This window comes from Bombina bombina, chromosome 7 (assembly GCF_027579735.1).
Source record: "Bombina bombina isolate aBomBom1 chromosome 7, aBomBom1.pri, whole genome shotgun sequence".
Taxonomy (NCBI): domain Eukaryota; kingdom Metazoa; phylum Chordata; class Amphibia; order Anura; family Bombinatoridae; genus Bombina; species Bombina bombina.
The window spans coordinates 129,477,883-129,502,689 of NC_069505.1; the positions used below are offsets into that span (position 1 = coordinate 129,477,883).

Below are 24,807 nucleotides of genomic sequence, written 5' to 3' on the forward strand. Positions count from 1 at the left end.
TCTGTTTGTCAGTGAACTGAATTACTAGCAGTGCATCAGAAGTGGTATCACAGAGAATGTTCACTTTAGCACCAATGTTATGTTAAAGGGACAGTCTACTCCAAAATGTTTATTGTTTACAAAGATAGATAATACTTTTATAACTCATTCCTCAGTTTTGCATAACCAACACAGTTATATTAATACACCTTGTATCTAAGCCTCTGCAGACTGCCCCCTTATTTCAGTTCTTTTGACAGACATGCATTTTAGCCAATCAGTGCTGACTTATAAATAGCTCTACGAGAGTGAGCACAATGTTAACTATATGGCACACATGAACTAGCGCTGTCTAGCTGTGAAAAACGGTCAAACTGCACTGAGATAAGAGGTGGCCTGCATGGGCTTAGAAATTAGCATATGAGCCTACCTATGTTCAGCTTTTAACAAAGAATACTAACTGTATATTCAAAAGTTAGCATCAGCAATGTCCCTTTAATTATGTAAAAGTGCACGTGAAGATAGGAGCTCACTGCCAGTTCCCAACATAGTTCTCCAAAACAATCCTGGCATGACTAAGGGTGAATATCCCGAAACGTCGCTATAGTGTACCTTGTATTCTATTCCTTAATAAAAATATTTTTAATGCAGACAACAAAGCAAATTTGATGATAAAAGTAATTTGGAAAGTTGTTGGAATTTGCATGCCCTATCTGAATCATGAAAGTTTCATTTTGACTTGACTGTCCCTTTAAAGCTATGTTGGACCAGAACTGAAATATGATTCTCAGTGTTCTACAGGGTAGAGTGAGAGAAAAGCATGTGGTTTATAGACGAAGTTAATACTAATGATAAGAGCTATTGTTATAGGATTGTGTTAGAAGTCAGCACTGAAGATTCAGTGAAAGCTCAGTGTACTTCTGGATAAAATGCGAGGTGTAAGTGCAAAAATGCTTGAATGTTTTATTACTGCATTATTGCTTGTATTTAACCTAGTGTTTAACTCCTGCAAATGTATTAAACACATATTTAAAGTCTGCTCCAGCGCAGCAATGCACTACTAGCTAAACAGATCTGGTGAGCCAATGACAAGAGACAAATGTGTGTAGCCACCAATCACCAGCTATCTCCCAGTAGTGTAGGATAAGTACAAATAATTTTACTACAAAGGATACCAAGAGAACAAAGTAAATTTGAAAATATAAGTGAATTTAAAAGTGTCTTCAAATGACACGCTCTATCTGAATCACATACGTTTAATTTTGACTTTCCTATCCCTTTAGGTACTCACTGCACAGGGAAAGTATGTGTGTGATTATGCACAAGGAAAGTATGTGTGTGATTATGCACAGTGTAGATTAGATGCAATATCAGAAATATTGTTAGAATTGTAGTATAAGAGGGTTTTCTTGGTACTACTAGGTGCAGTGATAGAGAATCATATGTGTGATCCATCTGCAATAAATAGTTTGCTATTGGGTGTAAGGGGCAAACCTTTTAATGTGTAGCTTGCAGAAGGAAAGCAGGAAATCCTTATATTGTAGTTATATTCTGTGACAGAGCTGTGTGTTGGGGTCAGTACTGGAGACCAGTTATAGTGCTGTAGGTGATGCCTCCCTGACCGGGTGTTGCATTTATTATATTGTGACATTAACATCCTGTCATCTCTTAGGAAGTGCATTCTGTCCCAACGTCGCCCTGTGATCTACAAATACAATGAGGGGGACGGGGGGAGGAACCATAAAGCTACAACTTAAATTAGAGAAGGAAGTCTTACAAACAGGAAGACCTTACAAAATACACACTGTAGGAAGAAAGCAAAGAGACAGGAGTAAGCAGAGCTCAGGATGGACCAGTAAAAGAGGGGCAGAAGTTAGGGAGGGGGGGCAGAGAAAAGACACAGTAGAAGGACTCAGCAGTGAGGTGAGTGGCAGTGAAGAAACAGGCAGAGCACTGAGGTACAGAGGGGGTACAGCAGAGATAACAGGGGGCAGTACAGTACAAAGAGGGGTACAGCAGAGACAACAGGAGACAGTACAGTACAAAGAGGGGTACAGCAGATACAACAGGGGCAGCATAGTACAGAGAGGGGTACTGCAGAGACAACAGGGGACAACACAGTACACAGAGGGGTACAGTCTTAGAGAGTGGGGACAGCGACCCAAAGAGGGGTACAGCAGAGACAACAGGGGACAGCACAGTACCAAAAAGGGGTACAGCAGAGACAACAGGGGACAGTGCAGTGTAAAAAGAGTGGTACAGCCTTAGAGAGTGGGGACAGTACAGTACCAAAGAGGGGTACAGCAGAGACAACAGGAGACAGTACAGTACCAAAGAGGGGTACATCAGAGACAACAGGAGACAGTACAGTACCAAAGAGGGGTACAGCAGAGACAACAGGAGACAGTACAGTACCAAAGAGGGGTACAGCAGAGACAACAGGAGACAGTACTGTACCAAAGAGGGGTACAGCAGAGACAACAGGGGACAGTGCAGTGCAAAAAGAGTGGTACAGCCTTAGAGAGTGGAGACAGTACAGTATCAAAGAGGGGTACAGCAGACAGGGTGCAGACAGTACAAAAGAGGTGTACAAAGGAGACAACAGGGGCAGCACAGTACAAAGAGGGGTACAGCCTTAGAGAGTGGGGACAGTACATTACAAATGAAGGGTACAGCAGAGACAACAGGGTACAGCACAGTACAAAAGAGGGGTACAGCAGAGACAACAGGGGCAGCACAGTACAAAAGAGGGGTACAGCAGAGACAACAGGGGCAGCACAGTACAAAAGAGGGGTACAGCAGAGACAATAGGGGCAGCACAGTACAAAAGAGGGGTACAGAAGACAACAGGGGCAGTACAGTACAAAAGAGGGGTACAGCAGAGACAACAGGGGCAGCACAGTACAAAAGAGGAGTACAGCAGAGACAACAGGAGCAGCACAGTACAAAAGAGGAGTACAGCAGAGACAACAGGGGCAGCACAGTACAAAAGAGGAGTACAGCAGAGACAACAGGGGCAGCACAGTACAAAAGAGGGGAACGGCAGAGACAACAGGGGCAGCACAGTACAAAAGAGGGGAACAGCAGAGACAACATGGGAGGGAACACAAAGGTGTGAGTAGTGACAAGACAGCGCTGAGTAGACTAGAGTTGAGGAGGTGATGATAATGAGGTTAAGAGAGGAAGAAGTGAGAGGGTAACTGCAGTGCACAAAGTGGGATGAGAGGTAGGGAGACCTGGCAAGGGCAGTGAGAAAGGGGCAAGGGTAACGTGATGACAAGGAATAACGGTGAAGCGAAAGAGCAGACCTTTAAGGCAAGAGGTCAGGGCATTGGGTAGTATAGGTCAGCTCATTGTGATATTGGTTATTCATTTCTGTAGTGCAGAATCATGAGGGGTTAAGAAAGCGCCAAGGTGACCCCAGCAAGTTCTGTCCATGTGGAAGAAATATTCCTGGGATGTGCCACACGCTGCACCAGAGAAAGGACGAAGGTCAGAGTGCAAACACTAAATATATCTTATTGTTTTCGATATAAAAGCTTCAGAACTGAAACTGTGAATTCACAACATCAACATTTACTTAAAACTTAATGCTGATTGGATAGAAAATGTTTTACAAATTTCCCTGAGGATCAAAAGGAGGCTAGGGCTTCATGATATCATGAAGTCAACACATTTCTGAACAGATTTAAATCCTATTCAATCAGGTGAATGAAATAACTTTACAACATGTCACAAGAAAATGTTTGGGCTTCATATCCCTTTAATTTATGTCTGAGTTATGTATTTGATAAATCTGGAAAATATGATTTTCCTACATTTGGATTTGTAACATTTTGCAAAAATCTATAAAATAAAAAAATTCCCTCAGTTTTTGAGGGACTTTTGCTCATCTACACAGGACCATAATATATGAAGCCAATTAGAAAAGAAAACAAAGCCATTGGGGCCAATTTATCAATGTCTGGCGGACATTATCCTCTGAAGTGGATCATGTCCGCCAGACATCGCTGAATGCCGACAGCATACGCTGTCGGCATTTAACATTGCACAAGCAGTTCTGGTGAACTGCTTGTGCAATGTCACCCCTAGCAGGGGGTATCAATCAGAGGCAGCGGACGAGTTAAGGAGCAGTGGTCTTAAGACCGCTTGTAATGCTCGTGGGATATTCCTCTATCAAACCAAACTTGGCCAGTAGTCTTCTTATCCCGGCATCAAGTGGAGTGATAGGAAATATCCCAGAGCAGAGAAAGTTTGTAAAATGAGGTAAGCGGTACTCACAGTAGGCAGGCAGTCCTTAGCGACAATAGGAAGGAAATTCGGCAGTATAGCAGTTCAGGGTAAAGGAATAGAAGGACCAGGAACAGGCAGGAGTCAGCAACAAAGGGAAATCCAACAGTATAACAGTTCAGGGGTAAACCAATAGAATGTTCAGACAAGCAGAGTTCAGCAACAGTATAGCAATCCAACAGTTTAGGGGTTAGGCAGGCAGAGTGGTCAGACAGGCAGAGTTCAGCAGCAGAATATCAATCCAGCAGTTTAGGGGTTAACAGGCAGAGTGATCAGACAAGCAGAGTTCAGCAGCAGTATATCAATCCAGCAGTTTAGGGGTTAACAAGCAGAGTGGTCAGACAAGCAGAGTTCAGCAGCAGTATATCAATCCAGCAGTTTAGGGGTTAACAAGCAGAGTGGTCAGACAAGCAGAGTTCAGCAGCAGTATATCAATCCAGCAATTTAGGGGTTAACAGGCAGAGTGGTCAGACAAGCAGAGTTCAGCAGCAGTATAACAATCCAGCAGTTTAGGGTTTAACAGGCAGAGTGGTCAGACAAGCAGAGCTCAGCAACAATATAACAGTCCAGCATACAGTAACAATAACACCTAGGAGCACCCTAAGTGACACCTATACTTGGGCAGTGCATGTAAGCACTGCAGGTACCTACATAGGCGCTGATTCGCGCCAAGAAGGTGTACAGAGGAGCGGCATCCAGGATAGAGAGGCAGAGTGTGGCAATGACGTCATCGCTGCACGCTCTGAAGCACCGCTTGCGTCTATGGCAACGGCCATAGCAACGAGTCACCACCGCCGCTTCTATGGCAACAGCCATAGCGAGTATCGGCACGACGACGGCGGCGTGACGCCGCTGCTTCTTAACTTCTGTTTCCGGCGAGTCTGAAGGCTGGCGCGGAAACAGCTGTACTCAAGGCAATTCGGGCCGTGATAAATCGTCCCCTTTAAATCATGAATGTGCAAACTTTTTGTATGAAGGGCCAATGGTGCAGGCCACATAAAATTATACCCAAACTTGCTTTAGATAAATCCTTAAAAATAGATTATATCCACAATTGGTTATTACAAATTATCTAGGGCCAAATTATTAGAGAGCTAATTTTTTTTTGCTTGCATGCAAACCCTGCTCAAGTAAAATTTGTAGATTAGCGTGCGTATTACAAGTTGCACGTGAGTGAAAACGGATGCACGCTAACTTCAGGAATTTGGATATTGCAATTGCGTTAACTTCTCATCCCCATAGACTTCAAAGAATACTTATCAGTCGCACGCTAACCCGACACCACGTTAGACCTACAGCACTAAACCTGAAGGTAGCTATGAATGTTTAACATTCTGATGTTGTTTGCATAGAAGATTTTTTTTTTTTTTTTTTTTAATATATATTTCTATATATCTGATGATTTTTTGTAAATGATCATATGTGTATGATCATATACTGTATACACATATGATCATATGTGATCATATGTGTATATATGTATTTATATACTTACAGTATATACAAACACACAAATACACATGTATATACACATTAATATATAAAAAAAATGTGTATATATACACAGACCCATCCACATATTTAGACATAAAAATATATATATATATATATATATATATATATACACAGTATATATATAGATATATACACACACACACATTATAGCACTTTCCAGTCAAATACCTTGTCATATACCATGTACAGTACATTTTAACCCTTATAAATATATATTTTTAATATTTATATGAATAATTTTATTCAAACAGTGTATATATGAGTGTGACTCTTTAGTTTAATATACTTAAATATTATATACTTCTGTTACGCTCGGTCTTCAGTTGTGCTAACCCGACGAGCGCAAATTTTGTTTGTGCTCGAGCGCACCCATTTACTTTCAATTTATAATACGTGCACAAGTTAGCGCGGTCGTGATATTGCTTATTGCAATCCCGCCCTAATTTAGCCTGTAGGAAATGAGTTCATACAGGTATAAATCCCAAATCCAGAATTCCAAAAACTAGAATTATTCAGAAATCCAGAATTTTTCATATATTTTTCCCACCAGTAAGTCGCCATCTTCTCTGCTTGCATCTTTGTTTTTATTTTTGTGTTATAAAATGCTGATTCTAGTCTATATTTATTTTAAATAACAATTATTGCCTTTATGATGACAGTACTATATTACCTTTACAAAAGTATAAAAAATGATATAAAACTACCTTTAGGTTGCAAGTATAAGTGGTGATATGGCAAGCAATTATTTCCTAAATGACATACTGTAAGATGTTGTTAACACTTGGTCCTATTCCCTCTCCAAGCTGTCCCATTTTAAAAATGCAAATATACAAATATCCAGAATTCCAAACTATTTTGAAATCCAAAGCTTTTCTGGTCCCAAGAAGTTTGGATAAAGAGTTTTGTAGCTGTATTAATTAAATGGACTGTAAAGTGAAACTTAAAGGGACAGTCTACACAAAAAAATGTATTGTTTAAAAAGTTAGATAACGCCTTTACTACCTATTCCCCCTCTTTGCACAACCAACATTGTTAGATTAATATACTTTGTAACATTTAAACCTCTAAATTCCTGCCTGTTTCAAAGGCTCTATTGACAGCCTCTTAATCACATGCTTTTGTATTTGCTTTTCACAACAGGAGACTGATAGTACATGTGGGCCATATAGATAACAATGTGTTCACGCCCGAGACGTTATTTAAGAGTTAGCACAAGACAGTACTAAATGCAACTCAATAGATTTTAAATAGTCACAGTCATGTGATCAGGGGGCTGTCAGAAGATGCTTAGTTACAAGGTAATCACAGAGGTAAAAAGTATATTCATATAAATGTGTTGGTTATGCAAAACTGGGGAAAGGAAAATAAATTATATTGTAGACTGTCCCTTTAAAGGGACAGGAAACCCCAAAATGTTCTTTTATGTTTTGAAACATAGTAACATAGTAGATGAGGTTGAAAAACGACAGCAGTCCATTGATTTCAACCTATACAAATCTTAAAGGACCAGTCAATACAGTAGATTTGCATAATCAACAAATGCATGATAAGTAGACAATGCAATAGCACTTAGTCTGAACTTCAAATGAGTAGTAGATTTTTTTTAAATAAATTGCAAAGTTATGTCTATTTCCACTCCCCCTGTATCATGTGACAGCCATCAGCCAATCACAAATGCATATACGCATATGCTGTGAATTCTTGAACATGCTCAGTAGGAGCTGGTGACTCAAAAAGTGTAAATATAAAAAGACTGTGCACATTTTGTTAATAGAAGTAAATTGGAAAGTTGTTTTAAATTGCATGCTCTATCTGAATCATGAAGTTTCATTTTGACTTGACTGTCCCTTTAATATACTTACACAAAATATCTAGTTGATCTTTAATTAATCCCATAAAAAGGCGACCCATTTAACACCAGCAATCATATCCCTGAATTCTGTTTCTAGCCAGAAATGTATCTAAACCATTTTTAAATGTATCTAAGGTATTGGCATTTACTACCTCCTTAGGTAATGAGTTCCACAATTAGATTGCTCTTAATGTGAAAAAAACATTTAGGCTGCTGGAGATTAAATCTTCTTTCCCCCAGCCGTAAATTGTGACCTCTTGTCACAAACAATTTTCTTGGAATAAACAGAGCTTCCGCCATCTCTTTATATGGGCCTTGAATATATTTATATAAAGTAATCAGGTCACCTCTCAAGTGCCTTTTTTCAAGAGAAGACGGATTCAGTTTGGCTAACCTCTCCTCATAGTTCACATTCTCCATTCCTCTTATTAGCTTAGTGGCCATTCTCTGAAGCATTTCTAAGTCTGCAATGTCTTTTTTTGAGATTGGTTCCCAGAACGTAGGCTTAAGAGCCGGCCCATTTTTGGTTTAGCACCCTGAGTACCGCTTGCTGATTGGTGGCTACATTTAGCCACCAATGGCTACATTCAAAAGTTGCTTAAAGGGACAGTCTACTCCAGAATTGTTATTGTTTAAAAAGATAGATAATACCTTTATTTTATTTTTTTTTTTTTTTTTATTTTTTTTTAAATGTTTTTATTGAAAATTATATCTGATAATACATATCATTGGAGACGCAGCTCCGCATTGTGGCATTTCCATTCATTGTCATCTTAAATTACCATATGTTAAATTCTATAAATAATACTATACCAATTTTAAACTAACTCAGCATTCTGAAAGGATTCTTTGAACCAACCCGACAACAGATTTAAGAGAAACTGAAAAACGGAGACCAACAAAATAATAACACATTAGAAACATCAATACATTGAATCGAATATCCTTTCCCCCGGGTGTCCCCGGGAAATAAGACCTATGATATACCTATCCAATTCACTTCCTGACCTAATAAAGGCCCTCCCGGTACACAATACTTAATTGCCAGTCTTATTCTCTGTCTTCCAATACATACATTTGTCCATGTTCATTTTTACTCTTAAACCTAGGATTAATGACCACTCTGAGATGACGACCTTTATCTGGTGTTTCTATAACTACCACCCTGCGGATATCCAATACTTCTCTCAGACCCTTCATATCTTCTATCCGCTCTATTAGGGCTACTTTCTCAACATCTTCTATATCTACTTTTCGTCAATGTCCGCGCAACATCTACCATTTTTATCTAAGAAAAACTTATTTACTACGGGCGAGAGTGTCGAAGGCCGGGGGGGGGGGGGGAGAGACACACAAAGAGAAAAAAAAAAAAAAAAAAAAAAAAAAAAAAAAGCCCCTCTTGTACTATTCTTTTATTTATATCCAGGATGGCAGGATGGATGTGTTGCCTCATCTCCTCACCCAATGTGCCGGTAAAATTCCTGCTACTACTAGATTTAGAAAAGGAACTGAGCTTTGTAAAGGATCAAGAAACTGCAACTGTAACGCCCTCGGCCAGGCTTCGATACATTTTTTCCACTTACTGAAATACCTTTTGTAATGTTTGTCTGTGCTTTTTAGATCCTGTCTTTCCACTATCATTTGAAATTTCATGCTGTTTATAAACTCCTTCATATTTGGCACCTCTTTATGTTTCCATTTCTGGAATATGAGACTGCGTGCTGCCAAAATGGCCAAATTTGTAAGATTTTTATCTCCTATATTTTCCGTCTGATACAAAAAAAATATCTGTATTGCTTCCAAATTTATTCTAACAATTAAATATTTGTTGAGCCAGAACTGAATTTTTCGCCAGAATTGCTGTACTTTCGGGCAGCTCCATAAGCAATGCATCAGATCTGCTTTTGCGTAGTTACATTTATAACAGCTTATTGGAGTTGTTCTGGCCCAACCACTAATTCTCTCTGGCGTCAAATAAAAATTATTTATCAATTTTGCATGCGACTCCCGCCAACTAATTCTCTCCGTGGCTTCCTCCGCCCTCTTAATACTATCCACTATATTTTCGCTTCGTATGGAAGGAAAATATCTGAGAAATTTTTCCGTATTCAAATTTATTTGTCTCATTCCTAACCTCTGTATTATATTCTGATACCATATAGCTATAGAACGCTTTCCAGCCTGATATAGCTTTAGACCCGGCTCAATCCCGGGCTGACACCAGTCCGCACCATATCTCATAATATAAGTGTTTATATAGTGTCTTATCTGGAGATATGTATAAAAATGCTTAGCGGGTAAATTATATTCTGTCGCCAAGCTCTCGAAGGTTCGTATTAATCCCTCCGGCCCCGTTGTTATTTGTGAGAAGTATTCCAATCCCATGCCTTGCCATTCACGAAAGATCCTGTTATGTAACCCCGGTGAAAAATCTACACACCCAACAATCGGCAGCAGTGCTGATACTTGGTATTCTTGGCCCACTGTATCACAATATTTTTGCCATGCCCAGACTATACTAGTGAATGTTACTAAATTCACCACATTACTTGGTAAATTCCTGTACGGACAATGCAGCATTGCTTTCAGATTGAAAGGTTTGACTATCTCAGTTTCTAGTTTATAATAGGTAATATATTCTGACTCGGTTAACCAGTCTATTCCGAATTTAATCAAAGTTACATAATTGTAATACCTAATATTAGGGAAGGCAAATCCACCATGTTTTTTTGCATAACTCAGTTTTTCAGTTGATATACGGGCCTTCTGCTTGCCCCAGATAAATAATGAACATGCTCTATTATATTTGTCAATATCTTTCTTTTTAATCACTAATGGTAAATTTTGCATGCGAAATAATATCTTTGGGAAGAAAATTGTTTTTATCAGTATGATACGGGCAGATAGTGACAAATAATACATGTTCCACTTTCCTATTTCTGATTCCATATTATCGAATAATTCTTTATAATTCAACTGATACCACTCGCCAGGGTTCCGTGAAATTTTGATCCCTAGATAACTAATATACTGGACCTCTTTGAAAATTGTGTTTTGACTCGCCTTAGTTTTATTTATCCATAAAATTTCAGATTTCGCGGGGTTTATTTTGTAGCCTGTGAATGAGCTAAATACCTTGATAATCTGTAGAAGTTGTGGGATACAGGCAACTGTGTCATACAAAAAAAGTAAAATGTCATCCGCGTAGAGCGAGATCATCATTCTTTCTGCCCCTATCTTCAGTGGGGCTACTTTATGTCTAATATATATGGCAAGTGGTTCGAGCGCAATGTCAAACAATAAAGGGGAAAGTGGACACCCTTGACGAGTTCCCCTTTCAAGAACTACTGGTTTAGATAATTCCCCATTGATTAGCAGCTGTGATTTCGGTGTCTTATAGATCAGTTTAATCAGGTCGAGCAGGGCACCGGCAAGGCCAAACTTCTCCAGAGTTTCAAAGAGGTGGTCCCATCCTATAGAATCAAATGCCTTTTCGGCGTCTATTGTTACTATTGCAATATCTTTATCTCCCCGTTTCCTTCTCTGCCCCGCGGTGCCCTGCCCGGCCCAAAAAAAGTGCTCCACCGTTGCTAACACCCGTCTCATATTACGTACAGAATTCCTTCCTGGTACGAACCCGACCTGATCTGGATGTATTAGATCTGATATTGCTTTTTTTAATCTATCCGCTATTATAGACATTAATATCTTGTAGTCGTGATTTAATAATGAGATAGGGCGATATGATGATAAATTTGTAGCATCTTTCCCTTTTTTTAATATTAATGATATAATTGCGTCCGAAAAATAAGGGGATTTCATTTCTTTCTTAATATAATAGCCGTTATATAACTTAGTTAGCGTCCCTATTATTATTTCTGAAGTCATCTTATAAAATTCAGCCGAGAGGCCATCCGGCCCAGGAGCTTTTCCTGATTTGGCTTTTTGAATAGCTCTTAACACCTCTCCTTCCAGAATTGGAGAATTAATCTGCTGTAGTGCCTCAGGCGTTACTTTAGGAATTTTTATCTGCTCCCAAAATTGTTGCTTACTTTCTGTGTTTACTTCCTCCTTCGAGTATAGCTTTTGATAAAATTGAAAAAATGCTTCTTTAATTGCTGTGGGGCTGGTGTATGTATTCTTACCTTCCTTAATTGTGGAGATTATATTTTGTTTCTTACGAAACTTAGTTATCTTAGCTAAGTGTTTTGCCGAAATTCCCTGTACTCCTTGAAATCTTGCCCTACATTTTGCCTCTTCATGCGCCCATTTTTCTTTCATAAATTGTTCCCTTTCTGTTTTTGCATATACATATTTTTCCCAGTTAACCCGGTTAGAGCTATTCAAGTACCTCACGTATGCATTTCTAACTTGATTTGCCAATTGAATTTCTCTCGCCTTATTTTTACGATTTAAGTTGACCATATATACCTTTATCTCGCCGCGTATGACCGCTTTACCTGCCTCCCACAAAATCTCCAGCTTATCAGCATAATCTCTGTTGAGTGCGATGTACTCTTTCCACTTGTTTGAGACCCAGTTACTAAATTTTGGAGTGTCCGACATATAGCCAGGAAATCTGAAAGTGTTTATCCTGGAGCTCGGCCTATCATGGAGTAGTATCCTGAAACTGATTATTGAATGGTCCGATATTATTATCTCTTCTATGTGTGTCCTGATTTCATGTTTTAAAAGATGTTCATCTATTAAGAACATATCTATTCTGGAAAAGCATCGATGTGCCTTAGATTCGCACGTATAAGATCGTTCGTCCGGATGTTGCAAACGCCATATATCGTGTACTTTAATAGTTTTAAGAAAATTACGAAAAATTCTTGCCTCCCGATGATATGCCTGTCTGCGACCCACTTTAGATCTATCGGTGTCAGGATATGACGTTGTGTTCATGTCGCCTGCTATTATCAAATTCTGGCCTAAATACGGTGTCAGTTCCTTTATTATCTGCTGCCAAAAATTAGCTTCAAATGTGTTGGGTGCATATATATTACACAGGGTCCATATTCTCTCATCTATTTTGATTTGCATAATAATGAATCTACCCTGAGGGTCCAATTTTGTTTTTAATATCTCATAATCTAAACTTCTATTCAATAGTATAGCTACCCCACATTTACGTGACACGCATGGGGTTGCAATAACTTCTGCCAGCCAATTAGTTCTCAATTTATCTATTTCAGCCGCTTTTAGGTGCAATTCCTGCAGAAATGTAATGTCGGGCTTTTGCTTTTTCAATAATTTAAAAATGTTCTTGCGCTTAATGGGGGAGGTTATCCCTCCCACATTCCATGATACACAATTAATTGCCACACTCATCCTTTTCTATTCTATTAGGTGTCAGAAAAGGGGAAAAAAAAAAAAAAAAAAAAAAAAAAAAAGGTGCAATCCCCACCCCCTGGACCTCCCACTCCCCCACCCCCCCCCCCCCCTCTTCATCTCTCTCTCTATTCCACAACATCCTTATTCTGTGTTCGTGCTGAACTACTAATATCCTATACTTCTATATTATTTTCAGTACAAAAAGCTTTTGCTTCTTCGACCGTATTGAGTGCTATGACACCGTCCATCCCCAGTACCGTAATTTTAGCTGGATATCTCATAGAGGCTCTCAGTCCAGCTTTTATCAGCGCTGTACAGTACGGTGCCATAGCACGCCGTTTCCCCGATGTCTCCACCGAAAAATCCTGGAAGATCAAAATTGGTTTGTCCCCTATCAAAAGTGTTCTGTTCTTTCTATAGTGATACATTATGCTGGCTTTATCCTGAAAATTCCAATATTTAATGATGAGCACTCTTGTCCTGGTGTTACTCTCTCTAGGTTGTCTTAGTGTTCCGATCCTATGTGCTCTCTCTACCAGCAAAGCCCCATTTACGGGTTGCATACCTAGCAGGTTGGGTAATGTAACTGCACCATACCTTTATTACCCATTCCCCAGTTTTGCACAACCAACACTGTTATAATAATACACTTTTTACCTCTGTGATTACCTTATATCTAAGCCTTTGCAGACTGCCCCCTTATTTCAGTTCTTTCGACAGACTTGCATTTTAGCCAATCAGTGCCCTCTCATTTGTAACTCCACGGCGTGTTCACAATGTTATCTGTGTGGCACACATGAATTAATGCCATCTAGCTGTGAAAAACAGCCAAATACATTGAAACGGAATTCAAGGGCTTAGAATTTAGCATATGAGCCTACCTAGGTTTAGCTTTCAACAAAGAATACCAAGAGAACAAAGCAAACTTGATGATAAAAGTGAATTGGAAATATGTTTAAAATTGCTTGCCCTATCTGAATCATGAAAGTTTAATTTTGACTAGACTGTCCCTTTAAAATTGCATGTTCTGTCTTAATCATGAAAGAAAAAAATAGGGTTTAATATCCCTTTTATCTTTTATAAACATATCAAGTGATCCAAAGACAAGAGGCATATGTGGGTGTAGTGGCAAACCACCAGATAGCGAGCTACAAATGATACTAAGAAGACAAAGCAAATTTGATGATAGAACCATATACTATTTACATTTACTAAATTTGATGCATATACCCATGCTTAATTACCTAATGAGACATATGTAACTGCTTCTCTGGCAACAAATGACTGATTTCTGTTTTCTGCTCTGTGGTCCTGAGAGCCATAAACAAATCCATGGAGGTTTTAGATTGGGCAGCACTGATCTAAATCATTAATACTGATGATGATGACTGCTTAATATATTTGAATGTATATATTTTTTTTATTTACTAATAGCAAGTAAAGATTTGAGAAATTAACAATTATCATATATATATATATATATAAAATTAAGATTTTTTTTATATATATAGAAACTTAAATGTATATTCTGATGTTCAAATCTTGTGTGTCATAGGTTAGTAGTGTGATTTTAACTAAATGGCTTACATATCATATTTACTTACTTACCTCTCAACATTTACAGAGGTTTCATGGAACAGGGAGGTAAAACGTTTTTGTTGCCGGCAACCTACTGGTGCTTTGTGGGTAGGGTATGGTGCATGTTGTGGGAGGGGCATGAGTGTAGGCGGACAGAGCGGACTATGGGAGTGTCCTGGCTGAAGCTGGCGAAGACCCTAAAAACTGGGACATTTTCCCTGGCTGGAGATGCTATGGGCGGGGAAGCAGGCAAACTTCCCAACTCTATATATTTATAAATAATAATTTTATACAGATATGCCTCACTATACAGCGCTTCGTTAATACAGCACTTTATAGAGCTAAAGGTCAACCTCCAAGGATTTTGAAATAGTGCTGTGATCTTCGTGAGATTGCGAAAAAAGTGACTGGCACCATTTTGTTATGCGCAGTTCACTCTGTTTACGGCATTACAGTTCAATCTGTGTCTCAGTGTTAAAGTCTGGGAAATTTTACTACAGTAATTGTCATTATTTTCCAGGTACAGTATTTTTTTGAATACTAATTGAACACTGTGCTGTGCGGGTGTTAAACTAAACATAGCACTATTGCACCCCTAATATATGTTAGTTCAAACATGTTTTCAAGCCTTGTTTCACTTTAATGCATAGTAGATTTTCAAGATGCTAAAGAAAGCTATTAAATTGGATAAAATAAATAATAAAAAAAACATGAAAAAACTGGTGCTTAAAGTGTTATCTGATAGACTGGAATTACAGTGGGGACAGTTATCAATGCAAAACATCTGGTTTTGACTTGAATTCAAAATTCTTATGACAACCCATGCAAACCACTTTATACATCTAATTTGTTTTGGGGGGTTTTAGAACACACTCAAGTCTTTATTCTAAATCATGCCAACGTCATTGGTAAACACAGTCAAGCATTGAAAGTCAATATTTCATCATGCTATTCAATACGGATTGGGTGCTAGATTCATTCGTCGGGTAGTCGTCTGCCTGGAAGGATGCTCTGCGTCGGATGTCTTGAAGATGGACACGCTCCACTCCAGATGGATAAAGATAGAAGATGCCTTCTGGATGAAGACTTCTGCCCGTCTGGAGGACCTCTTCTGCCCGGCTTTGTTGAGTACTTCGGCCCGATTGGGTGAAGACCTCTCCCGGTAAGGTGATCTTCAGGGGGTTAGTGTTAGGTTTTTTAAGGGTGGATTGGGTGGGTTTTAGAGTAGGGTTGGTTGTGTGGGTGGTGGGTTTTAATGTTGGGGGTGGGGTATTGTATTTTTTTTTACAGGTAAAAGAGCTGATTACATTGCGGCAATGCCCTGCAAAAAGCCCTTTTAAGGGCTATTTGTAATTTATTATAGGGTAAGGCTTTTTATTATTTTTGGGGGCTTTTTTTTATTAGGGGGATTAGATTAGGTGTAATTAGTTTAAAAGTTTTGTAATTATTTTATTATTTTCTGTAATTTAGTGTTGTTGTTTTTTTTGTACTTTAGTTAATTTTATTTAATTGTAATTAATTTATTTTAATTTAGGTAATTAATTTAATTATAGTGTAGTGTTAGGTGTAATTGTAACTTAGGTTAGGTTTTATTTTACAGGTACTTTTGTATTTATTTTAACTAGGTAGCTATTAAATAGTTAATAACTATTTAATAACTATTCTACCTAGTTAACTTGCCTGTAAAATAAAAATAAACCCTAAGCTAGATACAATGTAACTATTAGTTATATTGTAGCTAGCTTAGGGTTTATTTTATAGGTAAGTATTTAGTTTTAAATAGAAATTATTTATTTAATGATAGGAATATTTATTTAGATTTATTTAAATTATATTTAAGTTAGGGGATGTTAGGGTTAGGGTCAGACTTAGGTTTAGGGGTTAATAACTTTAATATAGTGGCGGTGACGTTGGGGGCGGCGGTTTAGGGGTTAATAAATATAATGTAGGTGGCGGCGGTGTAGGGGCGGCAGATTAGGGGTTAATAAGTATAATGTAGGTGGCGGCGGGGTCCGGGAGTGGTGGTTTAGGGGTTAAACACTTTATTTAGTTGTGGTGGGGTTCTGGAGCGGCAGTTTAGGAGTTAATAAGTATAATGTAGGTGGCGGAGGTGTAGGGGAGGCAGATTAGGGGTTAATAAGTATAATGTAGGTGGCGGCGGTGTACGGGGGGCAGATTAGGGGTGTTTAGACTCGGGGTACATGTTAGGGTGTTAGGTGTAGACATTACCATAGGAATCAATGGGATATCGGGCAGCAGCAAACATGAACTTTCGCTGCTTTCAGACTCCCATTGATTCCTATGGCATCCGCCGCCTCCAGGGAGGCGGATTGAAAACCAGGTACGCTGGGCCGGAAAAGTGCCGAGCGTACCTGGTAGAAATTTGATAACTTCCAAAAGTAGTCAGATAGTGCCGAACTTGCGTTCGAAACATCTGCAGTGACGTAAGCACCGATCTGTGTCAGACTCCGGCGGATCATATGTTACGTCACTATATTCTACTTTTGCCGGTCTGTAGGATTTGATAACTAAGGCGAATCAGGCTTGCCACAAATACGCTGCAGAATTCCAGCATATTTGCGGTTGACGGCTTGATAACTAGAGGCCCTAATCTCTAGTTGATTGTCTGAGCACTGATTGCTACCCGTGAGCCATCACTTGTAATAGCTGGTTATTTATTGAGCACCCGCAAATGGGCAAACTTGCCCATTTGCGGGAGCGCAATAATTTAGCACTACACTTGTAATCTAGTCCTTAGTGTTCAATGTGCCTTTAAGGAGAAAACAAACTACAGCACAGTTTCCATTTAATCAAGTTCTCTTACTGCAACTAGTCCACAAATATGACAATAGCAGAATCATGCACTGTGTTCAGCCCTTTTGGACTCCTACTGAAGGTTCTTGCTGTTTATTATTATTAAGCATTAGCAGATTGCTTGTCAGAAGCTGTTTTAAGGTATAAAATCTTTCCCACACGCTTCTATAATAAGCTATAGCTGCTCACAGCCTTTCTTTGTGCTTTGATCCCTGTCTACATTTCTCCCGTAACCTGTCAGGCTCTTTCTCCGTTACACCATTGTTATGATTCTTTCCCTGTTTTTTTTTTTTCTGTTTTCCATTTCACTGCTGTCACATTTACTTGTGCTTTTTTCTTTAGCCTGTATAACCCTTCTGAAAGTGTTTCTACCCATTAAAAAGCTCAAAAGGACAATTGAATACAGTAGAAATTCATAACGGACAAAACTCATAATAAAAAGACAATGCAATAACACTTATTCTGATTTTTTTTCTGACAAAGTTCAAAATTTCTTCCAAAACCCTGCCCCCTGTATCATGTGACAGCCATCACCCAAGCATAGACTCATATTTGTATACACTATGAACTCTTGCACATGCTCAGTAGTAGATGGTGCTTCAGAAAGTGTGCATATAAAACCCCAACTGTGCACAATTTAATAATGGAAGTAAATTAGAAAGCTTTTTTTTTTTTTTTATTGATGTGATCTGTGCAATGGTCCAGGTTTGGGTTATCTAATTTGTTTTCTTTCTTCTATTCATTGTCATGTCTCACAAAGTGAAACCATGGACTGTGTAATATATATATATATACACAGGGATCGGAAAATATCACTATGGTTTACTAGTCAGGGGGTAAAAGCTACAAGCCCAGAGGGAAAAGTTACTAGTCCACTCAATATTAAAGATAGAAAAAAGTCAAATTTCTAACTCGTCCACTGAAATTTCTAAGTCGTACAGCACAACTGGAAATTTCAAGCACATATATGTATTAATTTACTTTGTAATTTCCCTATGGGCCTTGCATCCAGACTTGTCTGGGGTTAACTGCCTGGGACTCTGGGGACAGCAGAGCTTCCTGAGAGTGCTATTGAGCACCCAGGGCTTAGCATGTTGCAGGGTCATAGGATGTGTACCCATAACAGTCTGAGAGTGCCCTTCCACGTTTCGTATATGTCTAGGATGATAAGTTTGTGAACCCTTAACTTGTTCCCAGTTTGTTTGATTGAGAGCTTGCATTTGTATGGCTGTATTAGGGACCCAGGTTTTGGGAGAGACTTTGACGTGGTTCCTGGGCTTGTCCCATTTAGCCAGATATGGTAACTAACTCTTCCAGTTTTGCTTTAAATCTTAGAAAAATTAGTTACAAAGTCTGTAACAAAAAAAGAGTGCTTTAGCCCTACAATTGTATAAGAAAAATTCTCACTGAATAATATAGGAACAATTGTTTAACCATTCATGCGTTATCTTTATTGGTTTACCTATTCAATCATACACGTTTAAAAACACTTAAACTCTATAGATATCAATATATAGCATAGGTGTGTGAATAATTCCTCTGAGAATCATGTATCTAGATGTGAAACATTGTAATTGGTTTGTATAATATCAAGCAGTCAGTTACAAATAATATCTTTTGTAGCCGGCTATTAATAAATTCAGGAATAACGTTGCAACAAGAGGACATGTTAATATGTAGGATGTCAGATTACGAGATTAAAGCTATATAGATAATACTCTATTTGTAATTATAAAGTCCTTGCTTACACAGTTAACTTTAGCACAGCTGTTCAGTGTAATAGATTCTGTCTGCTTAAGCCTCTTCTATACTGGGGGCTAGATTAACGTTTTAACTATTCAATCATACACATTTAAAAACACAAACTCTCTAGATATCAATATATAGCATAGTTGTGTAAATAATTCCTCTGAGAATCATGTATCTAGATGTGAAACATTGTAATTGGTTTGTATAATATCAAGCAGATACAAACAATATCTTTTGTAGCCAGCTATTAATAAATTCAGAAATAACGTTGTAACAAGAGGACCTGTTAATATGTGGGATGTCAGATTACGAGATTAAAGCTGTCTAGCTAATACTTTGTCTGTAATTATAAAGTCCTTGCTTACAGAGTTAACTTTAGCACAGCTGTTCAGTTTAATAGATTCTGTCTGCTTAAGGCACTTCTATAGTGTGAACTAGATTAACGTTTAACTGACTTGTTTCACTATCATAGCATAACATCTGATCCCAGAATATAACACACATTTACAAGCTATTGGCAAAAATGATTGCAATCAACAATTATCATGGAGAGTAAGCGGTTAAAAAAACGAGAGTATGTGCTCTCTAAAGCCAGAGGTGTTTCGCTCACGCTTCCTCAGAGGGGTTACACGGCGGCTGTTTGGTAAATCTATTTACTGGTTCATAAATCCCACTTTATGTGTGGGATTGGATGATCATGAGGGATTATCTTGATTCTAATTGGTAGGCTTGCATGTCAATCATGTTTAGGCATCCAATGGGGATACATTTTTCATTTGAAGCCTTATGCTATACTCTGTTACATGTTGTGAACCTATGCATGTTGGTTATGATAATATATGTTACTTTATCAGGGAGTTATTTATTTTGCTGCTGAAGAATAAGTTCTACATTTTCTTATTGTACATACTTTTACTTGTTGTGTGTACTTTGTATTATACCACAGAGATATTATTTGGTAATAGGACCATATGCAGGGTTTTCGATCTATTTATTACAGGTTAGTATTATAATGAAAATATTAAAAACATCAGTAGCATGACAATAATGACAGAAGTTTTAATGAGAGAAGCAAGATTACGCAGAACACTAGAGTAGTTTAAAGTAGTTTAATTTGGTTCACATTTGGTGCGTGTAAATTCCAAGAGTGCAGGTATAGATGTTTCTAAATATTATGTGGAAGTCAGTTTCTATGAATTTGTTACTTAAAAGTGTGTTAAAAAGAAGATTGGTTGTGTGCACATATAATTAAAGAGATAGGTCACATAAATAAAAAGTATCTTAATAAAGTGAAGTACAGTAGGTGTGAAGTATATGAAAAACTATCTGCTAGATTACGAGTCTTGCGTTAGCCTTAAAAAGCAGCGTTAAGAGGTACCAACGCTGCTTTTTAACGCCCGCTGGTATTATGAGTCTGGCAGGTACAGGTGTACAGCTCACTTTTTTCCGCGACTTGAGCATACCGCAAATCCCCTTACATCAATTGCGTATCCTATCTTTCCCATGGGATTTGCCTAACGCCGGTATTATGAGTCTTGGAAAAAGTGAGCGGTACAGCCTCTCCTGTCAAGACTCCTACCGCATTTAAAAGTCAGTAGTTAAGAGTTTTATGGGCTAACGCCGTAACATAAAACTCTTAACTGAAGTGCTAAAAAGTACACTAACACCCATAAACTACCTATTAACCCCTAAACCGAGGCCCCCCCGCACATCGCAAACAGTTAAATAACATTTTTAACCCCTAATATGCCGACCGGACATTGCCGCCACTGTAATAAATATATTAACCCCTAAACCGCCGCACTCCCCCATCGCAAACACTAGTTTAATTTTATTAACCCCTAATCTACCGTCCCTAACATCGTCGACACCTACCTACATTTATTAACCCCTAATCTGCCGCCCCCACACCGCTGCTGTATTAACCCCTAAACCTAAGTCTAACCCTAACCCTAACACCCCCTAACTTAAATATAATTTGAGTTAGGGGGGTGTTAGGTTCTCCCCCATTGATTCCTATGGGGAAATCGTGCACAAGCACGTTTAGCCAGCTCACCGCTGACTTAAGCAGCGCTGGTATTACAGTGAGATGTGGAGCACAATTTTGCTCTCCGCTCACTTTTCTGAGGCAAACGCTAAAAAACCTGTAATACCAGCGTTGTATTAAGTGAGCGGTGAGAAAAAAATGCTTGTTAGCCCTGCACACCATTACCGACAAAAACTCGTAATCTAGGCGTAAGTGATTGAGTGTCACAAATGAATTGCATTATTACATTTTGTGTATTGTTGCTTACAAAGTATGCATACTAAGGCCTAGATTTAGAGTTGGGCGGTAGCCGTCAAAACCAGCGTTAGAGGCTCCTAACGCTGGTTTTTACCGCCCTCTGGTATTTGGAGCCAGTCATTAAAGGGTCTAACGCTCACTTTCCAGCCGCGACTTTTCCATACCGCAGATCCCCTTACGTCAATTGCGTATCCTATCTTTTCAATGGGATCTTTCTAACGCCGGTATTTAGAGTCGTGGCTGAAGTGAGCGTTAGAAATCTAACGACAAAACTCCAGCCAAAGAAAAAAAAACAGTAGTTAAGAGCTTTCTGGGCTAATGCCGGTTCATAAAGCTCTTAACTTCTGTACTCTAAAGTACACTAACACCCATAAACTACCTATGCACCCCTAAACCGAGGTCCCCCCACATCGCCGCCACTATATTTAAATTTTTTAACCCCTTATCTGCCGCTCCGTACACCGCAGCCACTTACGTTATCCCTATGTACCCCTAATCTGCTGCCCCTAACACCGCCGACCCCTATATTATATTTATTAACCCCTAATCTGCCCCCCACAATGTCGCCGCCAGATACCTACAATAATTAACCCCTAATCTGCCGACCGGAGTTCACCGCTAGTATAATAAATGTATTAACCCCTAATCCGCCTCACTCCCGCCTCAATAACCCTATAATAAATAGTATTAACCCCTAATCTGCCCTCCCTAACATTGCCGACAGCTAACTTCAAGTATTGACCCCTAATCTGCTGACCGGAGCTCACCGCTACTCTAATAAATGGATTAACCCCTAAAGCTAAGTCTAACCCTAACACTAACACCCCCCTAAGTTAAATATAATTTAAATCTAACAAAATAAATTATATAATTATTCCTATTTAAAGCTAAATACTTACCTGTAAAATAAATCCTAATATAGCTACAATATAAATTATAATTATATTGTACCTGATTTAGGATTAATATTTATTTTACAGGCAACTTTGTAATTATTTTAAACAGGTACAATAGCTATTAAATAGTTAATAACTATTTAATAGCTAAAATAGTTAAAATAATTACAAAATTACCTGTAAAATAAATCCTAACCTAAGTTACAATTAAACCTAACACTACACTATCATTAAATTAATTAAATACAATACCTACAATTACCTACAATTAAACCTAACACTACACTATGAATAAATAAATTAAATTAAATACCTACAAATAAATACAATGAAATAAACTAACTAAAGTACAAAAAATAAAAAAGAACTGTTACAAAAAATAAAAAAATATTTACAAACATTAGAAAAATATTACAACAATTTTAAACTAATTACACCTACTCTAAGCCCCCTAATAAAATAACAAAGCCCCCCAAAATAAAAAAATGCCCTACCCTATTCTAAAATAAAAATAGAAAAGCTCTTTTACCTTACCTGCCCTGAAAAGGGCCCTTTTCGGGGCATGCCCCAAATACACTGACTGACTACACTTAACAAGAGAAATAATAATAATTCAGCTCTTTTGCCTGTAAAAAAAACACATACAATACCCCCCCAACATTACAACCCACCACCCACATACCCCTAATCTAACCCAAACCCCCCTTAAATAAACCTAACACTAAGCCCCTGAAGATCTCCCTACCTTGTCTTCACCACACCGGGTCCCGATCTGTCCAGAAGAGCCTCCGAAATCTTCCTCCAAGCCCAAGCGGGGGCTGAAGAGTCACGTCCATCCTCCGGCTGAAGTCTGGATCCAACCGGCAAATGAAGAAGTCCATCTTCGGGAAGAAATCTTCATCCTATCCGGGCAGAAGAGGACATCCGAGCCAGCCAAGATGGCGTCCCTCGAATTCCGATTGGCTGATAGGATTCTATCAGCCAATCGGAATTAAGGTAGGAAAAGACTTTGGAGCCTCTTCTGGACCTCTTCAGCCATCGCTTGATAGAAGACTTCAGCCGGATGATGGATGTCTAGCCCCCGCTTGGGCTTGGATGAAGATTTCGGAGCCTGGAACGATCGGTGATACCTGGCATGGTGAAGACAAGGTAGGAAGATCTTCAGGGGCTTAGTGTTAGGTTTATTTAAGGGGGGTTTGGGTTAGATTAGGGGTATGTGGGTGGTGGGTTGTAATGTTGGGGGGGGTATTGTATGTGTTTTTTTACAGGCAAAAGAGCTGAATTATTATTATTTCTCTTGTTAAGTGTAGTCAGTCCACGGGTCATCCATTACTTATGGGATTATATCTCTTCCCCAACAGGAAGTTGCAAGAGGATCACCCAAGCAGATCTGCTATATAGCTCCTCCCCTCACATGTCATATCCAGTCATTCTCTTGCAAGCTAACTAAAGATAGGTTGTTGCGAGAGGTCTGTGGTGTTTTTAAACTTAGTTTATTTCTTCAATCAAAAGTTTGTTATTTTAAATGGCACCGGAGTGTGCTGTTTGTTTCTCAGGCAGCATTAGAAGAAGAATCTGCCTGCGTTTTCTATGATCTTAGCAGACGTAACTAAGGATCCACTGGCTGTTCTCGCACATTCTGAGGAGTGAGGTAACTTCAGAAAAGGGGAATAGCATGCAGGGCCCCCCTGCAAACGAGGTATGTGCAGTAAATTATTTTTCTAAGCAATGGAATTGACTGAGAAATTACTGCTGATACCAATGTAATGTAAGTACAGCCTTAAATGCAGTGGTAGTGACTGGTATTAGGCTGAGGAGTGTGTGTACACTGAAGTATTTTTCTAGGGAATGGAATTTGACTCAGAAAATACTGTTAATACTGAAGTAATGTGTGAGCCTTAACTGCAGTAAAAGGGACTGGTAGCAGGCTTATTAATAACATTTCATAACTTTTAAAATGTATGTTCAAAACGTTTACTGGCATGTTAATCGTTTTTTTGTGAGGTACTTGGTGATAAAACTTATTGGGGCATGATTTTTACCACATGGCTAACTTTTGTTTCTGCATAGAAACAGTTAACTGAGCTTCCCCACTGTGTAATATGAGTGGGAGGGGCCTATTTTAGCGCTTTTTTGAGCAGTAAAAATTTAGTCACAATCTTCCTACTTCATCCTCCATGATCCAGGACGTCTCTAGAGAGCTCAAGGGTCTTCAAAATTCATTTTGAGGGAGGTAATCAGTCACAGCAGACCTGTGACAGTGTGTTTGACTGTGATAAAAACGTTAATTATTAAATTGTTATCCGTTTTTGGGTATTAAGGGGTTAATCAAATCATCCATTTGCTGGTGGGTGCAATCCTTTGCTAACTTAATACATTTACTGTGAAAATTTGGTTGCTATAACTAATTTGGTTCATTGTTATTTCAACTGTGACAGCTTTTTGTGCTTCTTAAAGGCACAGTAGCGTTTTTTATATTGCTTGTAAATTTATTTGAAAAGTATTTTCCAAGC

At 38.6% G+C, this 24,807-nt stretch overlaps 1 protein-coding gene across 1 annotated transcript in view; it reads left to right on the forward strand.

Moving 5' to 3' along the window:
* Positions 1-1,815: 1,815 nt before the first annotated feature.
* DGKZ (diacylglycerol kinase zeta) overlaps positions 1,816-24,807 on the forward strand; it is an 821,282-nt gene continuing 798,290 nt past the window's right edge. Inside the window, exons 1-2 of the mRNA XM_053720300.1 lie at positions 1,816-1,902; positions 3,361-3,471. Coding sequence (XP_053576275.1) covers positions 3,416-3,471 — 56 coding nt within the window. The 5' untranslated portion in view covers positions 1,816-1,902; positions 3,361-3,415. The remainder of the gene's footprint in view (positions 1,903-3,360; positions 3,472-24,807) is intronic.